Below are 17324 nucleotides of genomic sequence, written 5' to 3'. Positions count from 1 at the left end.
ATCTCCTGCCCCCACAGTTAGTGAAACACATTCTTAAATAAACAAGACTTTAGGTTTTAATGTAAGCACAAGCATTCCCCAGTCAAGCTAACGTCACGTGTGACAATATAGGAGAACACATGGACAGATAAGGGAGGTAATTTGTAACTTCAGGAAATCTTTATTTTATAAAGCACTTAAAGAAAGCTCTCAAGTACACATAAAATGGGACCTGATATGTAAACATATTTTATTAAATTTTTTTGTGTGTGTTTGGGCAGTTGGCTGGTACTTAAAATTTTTCTCTTTTTTTGGTGGCTGGCCGGTACAGGGATCAAACCCTGGACCTTGGTGTTAGCACCACGCTCTAACCAACTAAACTAACTGGCCAAAAAATTTTAAATATATTCTTTTTAAGGAAGTATGCCTATTTTGCAAAGTACAACAGCCTTTTTTTTAGGAGCATTAAACATGCCAAATGTTTGCAATAGAGTAACTATAGAATTGTCCACAGGACTAAGCTCTTTTTCTTGAAAAAGTTACCTCTACCAAAAATTTTTGCTGGCCACTCTCTTGCTATGATGAGTTATTAGATAGGAGGAGAAATGAAATTCTGCCCATCCTTCATTCAACAAATGTTTGAATGCTAAATATATTCTAAACACTCAGCTTCTTGAAAAGCTACCACCAGGCACTGTCAGGACTATTCATTTCCTGAGTATAATGCCATGGCAACCAACGGGCACTTCTGGGGCCTGGCCAGAGTGGGCAGCTCTCAAAAGCAGTGTGGACCTGACACACTTTCCCACTAACACATCTGAACACTGGTCATCAGTGGTGATGGAGCAACCATGATTCAGACACAGAGAATCCTGCACATGGCCTTCAGACTGGGATGGGGTCTGGACTACTACAGATCTCAGTGGAGGGGAGCCATCACCCCTACTTTTCATCTCTTAAGTTTGACACCACAAACAGCAATGTCCACACCCTCAGCATTTTCTGAAGTTCCCCTGATCCCCTTCCCAGTACTCACGCAGTCTGTATTTCATTTACCAGCTTGGGGAGGTCTGGTATAAACAATTAGTCTCTTTTCAGGTTTGCTAATAAATAGAAGAGCTCAGAAAGGAGGCACGTATGTTATAAAGTTATTAGTATAAGATTGATTTTATTAGTGTTTGGTCAGTGAGTCTGCCAAGAGTATAGAATGAAAGCCAAAGAGTAAGGATTGGAAAACTGGTAGAAAACAAATTTAGAGTTGGCATCCCAGGAAGGAACTGCCCAACAATAAAATGGCTCCATATTTATTTTTCTAATTACAATTTATACTCCACCAGTTTTAACAAAGGATTCGAGGAAGCTAGATAGCGTAAGTGGAATCATGTGTCTCAGGAGGTAAGGAGTCTCACTGATTTCTTGCTTTGTAATTATTTTTCAATTACAATACAACTACTAACAGTTTAAGTTCCCACTGGAGTGGTGCATAACATCTCATTACTACTAGAAACTGTAGGAATGTTCCAAGGAAACAGACTATCATCATTTAGTGAGGTGGAATCTATCCAAAACCCCAGGATAACATCCAGATGCCTGCAGATCAGCTAAAATACTTCTAAAGGACTTAGATTCTCCAGATACTAGTTTTAAGTCTTTTCTGGGAACTGGGAATTTTTATTGGAGGGCATTAACTATTTCCAGGAAAATTCATCAAGATAGGTGAGCATCTCTCTGGCTGCAATGCTTTTCAAGTCTTCCCCGCACTTCACACCTAGGCTTGGGACTATTGGGCAAGTCCTGTCTTTCCTGACAATAGCTCAGCAGCAACAGAACCCCTTTAATTCATTTTCCATGGGCTCATTTCCTGAGCATCAAAGTCCCCTTAGGACCCTACACTGAAGGCCCCACAGGGACGGGTGGCAAGTCCAATAAACAGGACTTCATCTTTTGGAGCTCCTGGATCTCGTCATTCCAAGGGCCATAGTGCACCAGCAGGACCTTCTCTGCTTTTTGTATAGTGTTCAGAGCTTCGGGTATTGCAAACCTGAACCAAAGGAGGTAAAAGGAGTTAGTTCACTCATTTAATCAAGCAAACATTGAGGGCCTACTCACACACTGTGAAGAATGCAAAGTTTTATAAGATCATTGCTGTCCTCAAGGATCTTCAAATCTAGAAGGGTAGATAAGACACTTTCACAAAAACAATGCAAGGCAGAGTTTGAGAGAAAAAGTTATGGGAAAAAAAAGCATAAAGACTCTAGGATCCTGAGAAAAACAGAAAAACCTCCAAGCTTTAATCTGATATTTACCCCAAGTTTTACTCAGGAGTCTTCATCTTAGAGTAACCAACTCTATCCTTGGCCTAACACTGCAGCCCTTTTCTCTCTCTTGACCAAATGGGCTGTCTCTATGTCTTGAGTATCAGGTCCACCCACATTCATAATCTTAGGTTTAAGCTTCTAACACTTTCTCATACCAATGTACACCACAGTAGTTTTAACAAGCCTGGAGGTGTTCCATCCAGAAATACTGAAATTAGGACCTCCCAAATGACCTCAGCAGCAAAAGCAACTGAGGTGTTAGCTCACCAACCCTACTGTTCTTTCCTTTTAACTTTTAAAGTAAGGTTTCTCAACCTTGACACTATTGACATTTTGAGCTGGATAATTCTTTGCTGGGGGTATCAGGGGGTGGGGAGGAAGGCCATCCTTTGCATTGTAGGATGTTTAGCAGCACCTCTGGCCTCTACCCATTAGATGCCAGTAGCATCCTCCTCCGCCCCCAAGTTGTGACAATCAAAAAATGTCTCCAGGGCCGGCCCCGTGGCGCACTTGGGAGAGTGCAGCGCTGGGAGCTCAGCGACGCTCCCACCGTGGGTTCGGATCCTATATAGGACTGGCCCGTGCGCTCACTGGCTGAGCGCGGTGCGGGCGACACCACACCAAGGGTTGCGATCCCCTTACCAGTCACGAAAAAGACAAAAAAAAAAAAAAAAAAAAAAAAAAAAAAATGTCTCCAGACAGGGCCGAATGTCATCTGGGGAAAAAATTGCTCCTGTCTGAAAACAACTGCTTTAAAAGGAATTGGATGCAGACTATGGAGAAGACAGAGACCCTAGAGTTGAGGATGCTGGTAATGAGAGAGCCAAGCGGGGGTGTGATTAAGCAGAGAGGAATGAGAAGGAATGCTGTGCTGGTGGGTGGGTGGAGCTGCTTCACTAGTTCTCCCTGGGAGACTCACTTCACATCTAAGAGCTTTCCCCATATCTCTCAGAAGAAATTCTAAAGCTTCAAGTTTGTCAGAAAAACAGAAGGCAAGGATCTCTCCTAAAGAGGAAATAAAGTTTTAATGTCCTTAAAAGCACTATAAAAAAAAATGATACACAGAAGAGCGTAGTAAAAGACATAACAGTATGTGCCCTGGCAAAGTGCTAGGAAAAGAGAAAGACTTACCCATTGAAAAAGATTTGAGCCAGTTTGAAAAGCTCATGGCCCATTTCAACACTGGATGGCCCGTGGCGAAGCTCAACCACTCGGAGACTCTTCTGCAGATGGGTGGCTGACTTTTGCCAGTCCCCTGCAAGGAAAGAAAAATCTTGTTCCAGAAAAAAACGATGATCAACTGTGGATGAACACTTTCAGGGTAAGGAAAGCTGAATGAAAGGGACAGCAGCCTCAGTTTAAAGACTGAAAGAGAACCCTCTAGGGTTCATAGACGAGGCTAGGATTGTGGCAAAACACACAAGGCAGACTTGCTCATTACAGCAGAAAATGAAGACATGGGCCATACCTAAGGCAGCATAGGCCTGGGCCAGGCCATCCTCGATATCTCCTGCCACAGAATGTTCTGCCGACAAGAAGCTCTGGGCATCACTCTGGCACTCCAACAACCGCTGAATGGCTTGCACTAACAATCCAAAAGGAAAATGCCTCACTATAGACACAAACCCAGTCCTAGAAATAAGAACCGTCTCACATTCTACATTAGCTGGGCTGATGTGGAAACTCCTGTTTGTCTCCCCAGGTTGTCACCACTCACAACGTCTGTTCCAATACAGCTGTTGTTCTCTTATGTTTTCTCTTTCAACAGAAAAAGGTGCAAAGTGAGGCCTCCCAACATTTATCCTGGGCTTCCAACACAGCCAACTCTACCTTCCACTTATGGTCATTATTTCTCTTGACTCTGAAATCTAAGCTAAAGTTCAACTTTCACAAAGTAGGGTAAATAAATTCCCATGATGTCAAGCTCTAAAGCACAGTTTTCAAAGTTAATGGGGAGTTCCACAACTCCTTTTCTCTTCTTTCTTTCTTTCTTTCTTTCTTTTTTTTTTAATAGCTGGCCACTATGGGGATCCAAACACTTGACCCACAACTCCTGTTCTGGAAAGAGCAGGATACTTATGTCCATGGGCACACACCCTACTGCTCTTTAGGAGACTGGCTCTGCTGAGAGCAGAACAACCTTTGTCAGAAGTTAGGTCATGAGGCCCTGGAATTAAAATAAATGACACTGAACTTCTGGAATTGCACAAAGCTCATGGATGTCAGAGATAACCCTTTAGTCGTCAGGGGTACTTTAACTTTGCTATCTGATGCATAAGAAAATAACAGCTTAAATCATCCTGCCCTTTTTCAAGGATACCACAGTAACTGAGTTGGTTAGGGTTTGGTCTCACTGGCCTGTATAGCCATCTTGTGGCTGGCATGGGGATAATTAACTTAAATTCTTCAATCACTGCTGAGTATCCTTCAGTCCAAGGTGATATCAGAATGAATAAAAGGGAAGAGGTTGGAAGACCAAACCAGGGAGCCAGTCTCACCTAGATTACCATTTCTGAGAAGCTTCCGGGCCATCCCAACCTGCTGTTGAAGGTCCCGTAACCGAGAGACTAGGTGATCTCTGCTGATGAATTCTGTACAAGACCTGCTGCCACAGCTCAGCACATCACCTCCCTGTGGAAGTCAGTTTTATCTTTATTCCTATATCGGAGTTGGTTAGCAACATCGCATGTACTTATGTTATTGGATTGCTCCATAGTTTCTGACCCTTGTGGGAAAGAGACTCCTGCAATAATACATCACGACCCAGGTCTGATTGAATTTGGTTTGACAGCAGCAATTCTAATAAAGACAGTAGCTGATCCCATCTGAGATTTAGTTTTCGTAACAGAACTAGTAGAGTGCATACTTTCTTTCCATCTCTACAGCCCCTCTCTTATCCCCCTTTGGGGCCAGGACTCTGGATGACAAACATAGTTCTAGTGGTTATGAAAAAGCCATAAGAAAGCCAATAGAGAAAGGTGTGAGGTGAGGCCACCACACATGTGAGCTTGGGTTTGAAACTTCAGCTTTCCGACACAACCAGCTCTGCATTCCACTTATGGTTCCCCTAAGAAGAATACTGTATCTTCTGGCAGAGGAGAAAACCTCTGAGGTGGAATTTGCTGTGTTTTGGATGCCAGTCTCTATTTCATCATTTGGCAAAAGTGATCTGATTTCCCCTGAGGATCCCCTCTCGCCCTCCCATGGTCAGTGTCCGACAGCTGAGGGGTGGGCATACAGCTCAGATGTAGCCCCTTTCTCTGGCCCAAATGGCTGGAGGAAAACTATGTGGCTCTGATTTTCCTCCAGTCACAGTAACTGGGGCAATGAAACAATAACATTTCTGCCCAGACTGTTGTTACAGTGGTACATGCTTTTACCCTCCTGGGCAGAGAGGACAGGAGGCTGGGGCTGCGGGCTGCCATCTTGCCAGTGTGAGAGAGACGTCTGCTGAGAAGGGGGCTGACATAGAGGGAAGAGAGATGAGAGGCAGACAGAAAAACCGGGTCCTGTTGACATTATCTGAGCCCCTGGATCAAGTTGTATCTGAAGTTGCCCTTTTCAGTGACTTACTCAAGCAAATAAATTCCCAGTCTTGTCTTTTTTTTTTTTTTCCCCTCTTAAACCAGTTTAGGTGGAATTTTCTGTCATTTGCAAGAGAAACATTACTAAATCCAACCCTTCCCTGCGGTTCCTCTGGAGGGGTAGGTAGTCAATGTGTGGGGATGACTGGCTAGAATGGAAATGATATTACTGCTCTTAGCACCTATAAGCCCCTGGTGGCTTCCTCCAAGAGATTTATGACCTCTGGGCTGGATAATTGACCTCCAGGAAAAGTACAGAAGAGAAGGGCCAAGAGAGACTTACCTGCATGAGTGCTCTGCAATGGTTACAACAGAATGCTTCCCACCTGGGACCTGCAGCTGTTCTGTGCTCTTCAGTTTGACAAACTGAACAGTTGCAGTCAAAGAAATACTGAGACCTCAGCTTCTGTTGCCGTTCAGCAACACCCATACGGTTCATGTGAGGCCCTGGGGAGAGAGCGCCCTCAGCTAATGTTTAAAGCAAGAGAGAGTTAAAAGCTACTTAAAAACCTTCAGCTTAGCAGAGGGTCTGGACAATTACTCACCATGTGACCGGTAATCTTTACTTAAACATTTGTGGAACTAGATACTGAAAATAAGCTTCCAAGTTGCTGGGAAGAAAAAGAGGCCAGGAAGTTTATAGGGACGAAGCAGTGAGAGACATGATAGCTTAGCCACAATAGGGCCCTAGTAAGAAGGCCTTTTTTTTTTTCTTTTTTTTGGCCTAAGTATGTACTGTCTCTTCCAGGAAACAACCACTGGCCAGGTGAAGGCCCCTCATTACTATCTGCCATTGCTTATTCTTACCCACCCTGTCCTTCTCTGCTTGGCAAGGGCAGGGCAGTAGTGAGGAGGGGTGGCTCACCATAGCAGTGGAGAATCTCCTGCCCTTTTCCAATGGGCTGTGATGCCCGAACGGTGGCAACAGTGCTAATGAAGGACACAGTGGTGTTGGGGTTGCAGGAGTGGTTTAAGAGGCTGACGACGGGGAAGATGCCTGTGGCAAGGCGTACCTGTCTGCTATCAGTAATGATGTTCTCTTTAGATCCTGAAAGTGCAAGAGGAAAAAGGAAAAATGTGTCAGGACATTAGTCCTGGCCTCGCAATCCCTTCCTCAGAAGATGAGCTGGGCAACTGGGCCTGAAGCCCATCTGAGTCATGGCTCCACAGCCGGATCCAATATAAATCAGATGGAACATGACTCACAACAAACTCTGGTCCCCCCAGGAAGCAAAGCGAATGAACACAGAAAAAGTCCACCAGAATCCTGAAACATAACCATTATATCTCTACACGACAAAAAATCCAAAGATTAGACTTTATAAAAAGGGAGTTATCAGTAGGGAGCTTTCCAAGACAGACAGTTTCATAATGTCCATGAGGACACAGAAACCAGAGTACCTGTTGAGGTTATTTCCCAAAGACTTTTATAGTCCAAGTGCTTGTGTTTAGCTGGTCTTTGGATGGTTAGTAGAACAAGTGACCTAGTTACTATCCCAAATTTTATATATTTAAGCAGGCTTACACATATTTTAAAAAATTAGTATTCCTTAAGCTCACTTGTTCATTCTGCTCTTTGTCTTACCTTTATGGGATCTTTATGGACAGCAGTGGCTCTCACTGAAGAAAACTCTCTGTACTAGCTTTACTCAAGACAGTCTCATGTCCCAAACAATCTCTTTGAAACACAATTAACCAGCAACTTAAATGATTGAAAATTAGGAAGGGAGGAAAAAAAAGGCTTCTAAGCAGTGAGGCTGTTTCTGCACCAAAGCTCATGCACTTATATTCATATGTGAGTTTTTTGTGTTCATGTGTAGCCTACTTGCTCTTATTTTAGACATAGTTCTAACTGGCTCGGTTATTCTCATGCCACAACAGACCAAAAGCAGAGAATTAAGAAGAAGCAGAGAATATAACAGGCAGGTATTCCTGACAATGGCAAAAGAAACAGGTGACAGAATGGAAAAGGAAGCAGAAAACTCGTATAAGAATAACAGCCTTAGAGCAAATGAAAACACAAGTACCACCCAAGTTCTACTACGCTTGTAACATTTCACTGTCAACCAGAGGCTCCTAGACTGAACATACCTAGGTTTTTGTAATAGTCATCATATCCTAGGAGTATGTACAGGATAGATAACCTTGAGCTTCTATAAATGCTTAAATAATGTCCAGTAGCCTTGGTTTAAGCATGAAGAAAACCATGTTTCCAACAAATGGTTGAAATTTCAACAAATGGTTGAAATATGAAAGATATTGATACTTAAAGGGAAACATTCAAGTTTTCTGGAAAACTGGAAAACCATCAGATAATTGTGGTATCACTGTATATAAGACAGGAATCTCAATAAATCTTTCACAAAAAAATAAGTAGTCTAGGTACAAATGTAAATAATAAAGAAAATATCATGAACCATCATGTGAAAATGTTCTATAAAGGAAAACTTTAAATACAAGAATAATGTTGTCTCTCTGCAGACAATCTATTTGCTGCTATGGAGGACAAGAATAGAACAAGTAAATACAATTCACAGGGAATTCAAATGACTCACTTATAGTTAATTCTATAAATTGTTTTAAAATCTTTCATCAGAGCTTCTCCTAACTGCTTAACTGATTTTATTTTCCTCTCCTTCCCCCCACTTTGTCCAATGCCTACCTTCTGGTACATGTGCTAATGAGCAGTGAAAATGCTAAAAGGTGGGCAGCAGGAAGGAGCACTACAGGGCACAAACAATCTAGTCTGAATAATCAGCCTCTGCATAATTAAAAGTTGACTTGCATTCTCAACTACTGATAACTGGCAATCTATATTAGAACAGTTGCTAAAATTTTCCCAGAAAAAATTATCACAATACAGTGAGTAATGTCAGCTTCATAAATTATTTATAGATTATCACCTAACAGAAGCAGGCCCAGGAACTGAATGGTGAATTTATATCAGAGTTGAATATCTCTCTAATTATTTCTAAAAAATTAAGTATTGATTTTTAAAAATTACTCAATATTTTGCATTAGTCATCTATTAGTAGAGATAATGGAGTGAGAACATGTATGTACCTTATTAACCAAATTTGTGACATTTTGTATTAAAAAAAAAAGGGGGCAGTGATTCTTTACCAAAAGGGTACCTTGCTAATATCCCTAAATATCCACATTTAAAATGGGATTCAAGTAAAAAAAAAAAAAAAGATTCATTCAGAATACTTCTAGAATATACCTATTCTGGAATATATTTTGCAAAATGAGAAATTTGTGCATCAAGTAATCAAGGACCCAAACTAAAGGTAGATAGATTCCTTGTTTCTTTCTTTCTTTTTTTTTAGTGGCTGGCCAGAACAGGGATCCAAACCCTTGACCTTGGTGTTATAACACTGTGCTCTAACAAACTGAGCTAATCAGCCAGCCTGGATTCCTTAGTTGTTGAAGAGTGAAAGCAAAGCAAAGTGAATTGATTTGAAGCTACAAGGAACCTGACTAAGCCTTGGTATAATATGAATCCAGATATAACATGAATGTGCCATTCTTTTTTTTTTTTTTTTTAAATAAAGATGACTGGTAAGGGGATTTTTTTTTTTTTTTTTAAAAGATGACCGGTAAGAGGATCTTAACCCTTGACTTGCTGTTGTCAGCACCACGCTCACCCAGTGAGCAAACCGGCCATCCCTATATGGGATCCGAACCTGTGGCCTTGGTGTTATCAGCACCGCATTCTCCCGAGTGAGCCACGGGCTGGCCCTTGAATGTGCAATTCTGACTAAGATAGAACCTCACGTATCAAGGTCTAGAATATCAGTGGCCAGTTCTGTCCCTTGAGATAAGCATCAGAGAGAGGTTTATGAGGAACTCTGATTAAATAAGATTTATACAAAGAAAATAATACACGTTTTTATAGGTTTTTGTCAAAGTCTATCCTAGTTAACACTTTAATCCTTCTGTGCTACTAATGAAACAGCTGCTAATGAAATTCAATGAGAACACTATATTGGGAGGTGCTGGAACCCCAAAGAAATAATAAAAAGGGATATAACAAGATTAGAAATGTGAGCAGACTAAAACAAAATTAGATTGAATTAAAAAATGTAAGTGAACATCACTGGTGGGCATGTAACTGGTACAACTTTCCTGGGGGGTGATTTTGCAATATGTGTGTCAAGTGCCTTAAAAATATTCATATAAAAACGTTCTTAACATTTGAATTATGTTTATTAAAAAGCTAATTAAGGGGCCGCCCATGGCTCACTTCGGAGAGTGTGGTGCTGATAACACCAAGGCCAAGGGTTCGGATCCCTATATAGGGATGGCCGGTTAGCTCACTTGGGAGAGCCTGGTGCTGACAACACAAAGTCAAGGGTTAAGGTCCTCTTATGGTCATCTTTTAAAAAAACAAAACCAAAACCAAAACCAAAAAACTAATTAAAATTACAAAAGAAATACATATAGTCAGAAAATAATTTAAAAACTGAAAATGACAGTCATCTATCATCCCATCAAATAGGTATAACATTTTGGTTTATGTTCTTGCAGTCTAATTTCTACACTTATGTATGGAACTTTTAACGTAATTGGCAACGTGGTGCACATAGTGATTTGTAAGTTACTTTTTTCACTTAACATATCATGGCCATTTCTTTACATCCTAACCTAAAATGCATATTATAATTAAAAAACAAACCAATATGGGCCGGCCCGTGGCTCACTTGGGAGAGTGCGGTGCTGATAACACCAAGGCCATGGGTTCGGATCCTATATAGGGATGGCCGGTTAGCTCACTTGGGAGAGTGCGGTGCTGATAACCCCAAGGCCATGGGTTCGGATCCTATATAGGGATGGCCGGTTAGCTCACTTGGGAGAGTGCGGTGCTGATAACCCCAAGGCCATGGGTTCGGATCCTATATAGGGATGGCCGGTTAGCTCACTTGGGAGAGTGCGGTGCTGATAACCCCAAGGCCATGGGTTCAGATCCTATATACGGATGGCCGGTTTGCTCACTGGCTGAGCGTGGTGCTGACAACACCAAGCCAAGGGTTAAGATCCCCTTACTGGTCATCTTTAAAAAACAACAACAACAACAACAAAAACCCCAACAAAACAACTCTGCCAATCTAACAGGCAAAAAAAAAAAAATGGTATCTTGTTTTAATTAGTAGGGAGAGGTTAGAGATTGACAACTTTCATTACTACTTTGATAAAGTGCTTGCTCATGTGTATTTTTAACAGCTTTATTGAGATATAATCTATCCCCCATAAAATTCACCTGTTTTAAGTGTACAATTCAATAATTTTTTTTGGAAACTTACATAGTTGTGCAACCATTACCACAATCCAGTTTTAGAACATTTCATCACTATACGTATTTTTAAAAGTTGATTTTAAGATGTATATAGTTACTAGAGACGTCCTCTCATTTTGTCATTCACATCGTAGTTTTTGTTGATGGATTTGGAGGGGGTATTAAAACAATAACAATCTCATTTGTTCACAATTCTGTGTCGAGCAACTTTGGCTGAGCTCAGCTTAATGTTTTTCATATGGCTTTACCCGGGGATTACTCATGTGATTGCATTCATCTGGCACATGGTCTTTTACACTCAAGGAGGCTAGCCCAGGCTTGTTCACATGCCACCCCATCATTCTAAGAAGCTGACAGTGGAAGCTACAAGGTCTCTTAAGGCTTAGACTCAAAAGTTACATAAAGTCACTTCTACTGCATTTCATGGTCAAAGCAAGGTACAGGGCTAGCCCAGATTCAAGGAGAGGGGAAAGAGATTCTGCCTCTTGATGGGAGAAAAAGCAATATCAAGTTGCAAAGAGGCAAACACAGTGATGGGAGAAATTGTTGTGGTCATCTTTGCAGTCTTCTCTAGAGGCTTGAGGCTCATCCAGTCCTCTCATCTTATCAGTGGGAATACTGAGACACACAGAGGCTCACGAAATCAGGTCTTCTGCCTTCCAGTCCAATGTTTTCATTCCTTCAAGGACCTCTTTCACCTGCATCCTCTATCTTCTTTACCCATAATGGTGTTTTGAAATTTGGTATTTAGGCAGTTAAATCTACCTGTATTTTAATTACTTAAATTTGGTATTACATACTTTATAAAACTTCTCCCACACTAAGACTACATAAATGTTCACTTACATATTTCTAGATATTTTATGGTTTAATACTTAACTGTAATGATTTGAGGAAAGATTCTAATATTTTAGTTCCATATTTTTAATAATTATAGCTTTAATGCTGGTATGAAATCTGATAGTACTAAGACCCTTCAGTACTCTTTTTAAAAATGGCTATTTTTATCCAGTTATTCAAGATGAACTTTAGAATGTTGTCAAGTTCCAAGAAAAATGCAATTGTTATTTTTTTGAAATTGCATTAAACTGATTAGGTTAATATGGGGAAACTGCCATTTTTATAGTTTTCAGTCTTTCCACTAAGAACACAGCATGTGTCCGTGTTTATCCAAGCCTTCTCTTATATTCCTCCAAATTAAAATATCTTTGCATTTTTGGGAGAAACTCTACTTGGTCATATATTATTACTCCTTTAATAAACTGCTGGATGAGAAATGGCAGTGCTTTTATTCAGGTTTTCTATGTCTATATTCCCAACTGATACTGGTCTATAGTTTTTATTCAGGGCTTTGTAAAATGAGTGGGAAAGAGTTCTAGGTTTTCCCATGCTCTGGAATAGTATACACAGTATAGAGACGATCTGTTCTGGAGGAAACATTTCTTCTTTTCTTTTAAAAATTATGATTAAATATGTTCCTTAAAGGTTTTAAAGAACTCACATGGAAAAGAGCGGGTGTAGTTTGTTCTTATGAAAATATTTTGATAACTTGATTCTTCCACAATTACTGGGTTTTTTTGAAGATTTTTGCCTCCTACTGGGACAGTTTAGGCAATTTGTATTTTCTAAAAAGTTGTCTACCTAATATTTTAAAATTTAATAGTCTAAAATTGTATTAGATTGTTTTGATTTTTAAATGAATTTATATTATTGGCTATATCCCCTTCATTGACCCTAATTTTGTGGTTTTTTCCTCAAATAGATTTCCTAATTAGATTTATCAGATCTTTGTCTGTATCAGGAGTCTGTAAACTGTAGCCTGTAAGCCAAATCCTGCCTGCTCCCTGTTTTTGTACAATCTGTGGTCTAAGAATGGTTTTTACATTTTGAGGTGGCTGAAAAAAAATCAAAAGAATAATTCTCATGATGTGAAACATTATAAGAAATTCAGATTTCAGTGTCCATAACACAACTTTTTTTTTTTTTTGCGGCTGGCTGGTTTGAGATCTGAACCCTTGATCTTGGTGTTATAACATCACGGTTTGACCAACTCAGCTAACCAGCCAGCTCCCATAATGAAGTTTTATTGGAATCCAGCCATGCTCATTAGTTTGTGTATGGCTGCTTTCATGCTACAATGGTGGAGTTGCGTAGTTTGCAAAAGAGACTATATGGCTGGCAAAGCCTAAAATATTTACTATCTGGCCCTTTACAGAAAAAGATGTAACCCCTGATCTACAAGATACAGGCTTTGATAGATATACCTACTAAATCCCCTAGCTTGTTATGTTTCTGGGTTTCAAGATCCTTAATATATTTCATCAGTCAAAGTCAGAGTGGAATATTAATGTTTCTCCCAGGGCCAGCCCGTGGCTCACTTGGGAGAGTGTGGTGCTGATAGCACCAAGGCTACGGGTTCAGATCCCTTATAGGGATGGCCGGTTTGCTCACTGGGTGAGCGTGGTGCTGACAACAAGTCAAGGGTTAAGATCCCCTTACCGGTCATCTTTAAAAAAAAAAAAAAAAAGTTTCTCCCAGCAATGGAGTTTTTGCCAGTTTCTCCTTGTATACTTACCTATTTTTGTTTTATAGATACACTCTCTCTTTCTGAGAGCTAAAATTGATGATATATTTCAGTATGGAGAGTCTCCTTTATAAAAATAAAATGACTTCTACTAGATATCTTACCTTGAGTTCTATAGTTTCATATTAATACCAATACCCTGATTTGCTTGTGATTCTTGATATATCTTGCTCAAACACTTTGTGTTGTTATAGGAGTCACTTTTGTAAACAGAATATAATTGGATTTTATTTTTCTTGATCCATTTCAAAAGGCTCCTTTAATAGGAGAGTTTATCCCATTTATATTTACTATTATAGATTCATTTTTATATTTTTCTATCTTTTGCTCTATGAACTGTTTTTTTTTTTGTTTTTTTTTTTCCTTTTTGTCTTTTTTCGTGTCCGGCAACGGATCGCAACCCTCAGTGTCGCGCCCGTACCGGACCGGGACCGGCAACGGGATCGCAACGCTCGGTGTCGCGCCCGCACCTCGCTCAGCCAGTGAGCGGGAACTGGTCTGTATGTGGGACCCGAACCCTCGGCGGGAGCGCAGCCGCGCTCCCAAGCGGCACACTGTAGCAGTGTGCCACTGGGCCGGCCCTATGAACTGTTTTTTAATGTTAGTTTTTTCACTTTTTAAATTTTTTTTACTTTTTTCCCTTTTTTTGTGAGCTATTTTTTTTATGTTTTTTTTCCTTATAATGATAGGAAAGGTATACAACCCATTTTTTAAATGATTTATAGGTTCACATACAATCTATTTTTAAATTTAAATTTACTAGTATAATGTGACCACCATGTGAATAAGGTTATTTAATTAAGGGCCGGCCTGTGGCTCATTTGGGAGAGTGTGGTGCTGATAACACCAAGGCCCCGGGTTCGGATCCCATATAGGGATGGCCGGTTCGCTCACTGGGTGAGTGTGGTGCTGACAACACCAAGTCAAGGGTTGAGATCCCCTTACCAGTCATCTTTAAAAAAAAAAAGGTTATTTAATTAAAAAGATTAAAATTCAAAGAAGAAAGTAGCAATCACTCATATTTCCAGTTTCAGAATTAAGTATTGTTAAGATTTTGGTATTTTTGCTTTTGTTGTTTTTTCTTACGTGTATATATATTTTTTTTTTCCTTTTTGTCTTTTTTCGTGACCGGTAACGGGATCGCAACCCAGGGTGTCGCGCCCGCACCGCGCTCAACCAGTGAGCGGACCGGTCTCTATATGGGATCCGAACCCTTGGCGGGAGCGCCACCGCGCTCCCAAGCGCCGCACTCTACTGAGTGCACCACCGGGCTGGCCCTTACATGTATATTTTTAAAACATCATATAAACAACAATAAACTACGCACAAAACATTAGAACCTTACAGGTAAAGCCACCATCCAATCCTCTTTCTATCACCCCAAATAGCCAGTATTATGCTATGTATCTATTCCTCTAGTTTTTATTAGCCATAGGATATACAAGTATTCCTGCACATAGGCTTACTATCCAAAAACTTACTCTTAATAACTTGTGAAAAATTTTATCCAAAATTTGCTATGCAAATAAAAAATGGACTATAATGAAATTTCATGCACACAGAGCAAAAATATTTCAGCTAAGATCCTTACCTACTGTAGGGGGTAGGCCAGTGGAGGAAAGTGGATGGAAAACGCCAACTCTTTTGCCCCAATGACTCTGCCATTCTACCTCAGATATTTAGCCTGAGTTACTGATCACTGCTATTGTCTACCTGGACAACAGTTCCATAGCTACTGACATTTGTATCTTTTTTTGTGTATCCTATTATTTTAAAAGGAAGACACATAAAAGAATCAAGAGTTGGTTCTTGATTTCTGCCATTAAATCTGGAAGCCCCGTATATTACTTTTTATATTCAATAAAACAAAACAAAATGACTATCTTTTAAAATGCAAGTGAATGTATCCGAGGGAAAACATAATTCTCGAAAAATACTCAACAGATATATTTTAGAAGGTAGCAATGGCTCAAAGAAGCAAAGGAAAACAGAGATGGGGGTGGCCAGTTAGCTCAGTTAGTTAGGGCAAGGTGTTGTAACACTAAGGTCAAGAGTTTGGATCCTCATACTCACCAGCCACCAAAAAAAAAAAGAAAACAGAGATACCTGAAATATGATTTTGTAGTATCGTGAGAAAAGCCAGTATTATTTTTGGATGTTTCATGTGCTTCAGGATAGGAAAGAGAGTCTTGCCCAAAAACCCCTCTAGTGAAATACCTATATACCATATAACTTGGCAGCTAAATTCCTTTATAAAAATAAAACACCCTTTTTGTTTTACTAGATATCTTACCTTGAGTTCTACTGTTTCATATTAATACCAATACCCTGATTTGTTTCTGATTCCTGGCAAGCAAAGTTACTTTCAAATTACACATAAAAATACACACCAAAAAAGGCTGACAAATCCTATATTACCTAAAGTGAAAAGATCAAAAGAACTAGCATGCATAGTAAAGCCACACTTAATATTAACCTGTTTATAAATTGCAGGTTTACTTAACACCTAGTTTCCTCCCTTTCAATACTGTTAACTAGAAAAAATAAGAAAAGTATAGTGAACTGATTGAATCGAAAGACATTTTCTGCTAAAGTGAAGATCACACACTAGAAATACTGCAAGGACTGGCCCGTGGCTCACTCAGGAGAGTGCGGTGCTGATAACACCAAGGGTTCGGATCCTATATAGGGATGGCTGGTTAGCTCACTGGTTGAGCGTGGTGCTGACAACACCAAGCCAAGCATTAAGATCCCCTTACCGGTCATCTTTAGAAAAAAAAAAAATACTGGAAATGCCATTTCTTTTCTAATAATAGTTGTATTTGTTGTCAATACAGTCATAGTGGAGATGTCATTCATGATTCTGGGTACATCTAACCTCCCCATCTAGCTTAAATATTAAGTAGTCTTATCTATAAAACCCAGTTCAGGAAAGCAGGGCTAGGCTGGTTGCTCTCCTCTAGATGACTAGCCACCTGACCAAAGAACAGGACATATTTATGATGGCCAACAGCTTATGGTATAGTATGGTGTGAAAAGGTGAGCTGGGCCAGGTTCCTCTCCTGGATATTCAGAACAAAAGAATGGGGGAAAATTGCCAACTGGAAAGAGGAGAGAGAGTAGCTGAGTGAGTTAACAGTCTTGATATTCTACTCAACTACAGACCCTGTTCTTTCAGCAGTCTGGTTTGACTATTGTCTCTGCCCATCCTAAAAAAAACTATTTAGCTTTCTCTGTTTTCTTGTTTATGTATCCTTATAATAAACTTCCTATTACTATTTATTTGAGACAGTTTCCCTTCACAACCAAAAAACCTCCGTAATATGGGTTTTAATCTTTTTTTTTTTTTTGGTCACTGGCCAAGTATGGGGATCCAAACCATTGACCCTGGTGTTACCAACATCATGCTCTAACCAAGTAGGCTAATCAGCCAGTCTGGGTTTTAAATTTTTTTTTTTTTCCTTTTTGTCTTTTTTCGTGCCCGGCAATGGATCGCAACCCTCAGTGTCGCGCCCGTACCGGACCGGGACCGGCCACGGGATCGCAACCCTCGGTGTTGCTCC

The 17324-nt window shown here is 40.1% G+C and overlaps 1 protein-coding gene across 1 annotated transcript in view; it reads right to left on the bottom strand.

Annotated features, from left to right (window-relative positions):
- Positions 1-1122: 1122 nt before the first annotated feature.
- The window catches only part of SMYD4 (SET and MYND domain containing 4), a 44949-nt gene continuing 28747 nt past the window's right edge, over positions 1123-17324 (bottom strand). Inside the window, exons 6-11 of the mRNA XM_008565676.1 lie at positions 6747-6929; positions 6165-6328; positions 4796-4928; positions 3766-3882; positions 3429-3552; positions 1123-2020 (exon numbers count right to left, since the gene is read on the bottom strand). Of these exons, the coding sequence (XP_008563898.1) occupies positions 1867-2020; positions 3429-3552; positions 3766-3882; positions 4796-4928; positions 6165-6328; positions 6747-6929 (875 nt within the window). The 3' untranslated portion in view covers positions 1123-1866. The remainder of the gene's footprint in view (positions 2021-3428; positions 3553-3765; positions 3883-4795; positions 4929-6164; positions 6329-6746; positions 6930-17324) is intronic.

This window comes from Galeopterus variegatus, unplaced genomic scaffold, assembly GCF_000696425.1.
Source record: "Galeopterus variegatus unplaced genomic scaffold, G_variegatus-3.0.2 Scaffold201, whole genome shotgun sequence".
Classification (NCBI taxonomy): domain Eukaryota; kingdom Metazoa; phylum Chordata; class Mammalia; order Dermoptera; family Cynocephalidae; genus Galeopterus; species Galeopterus variegatus.
This window is presented reverse-complemented; position numbering and strand designations above follow the sequence as displayed.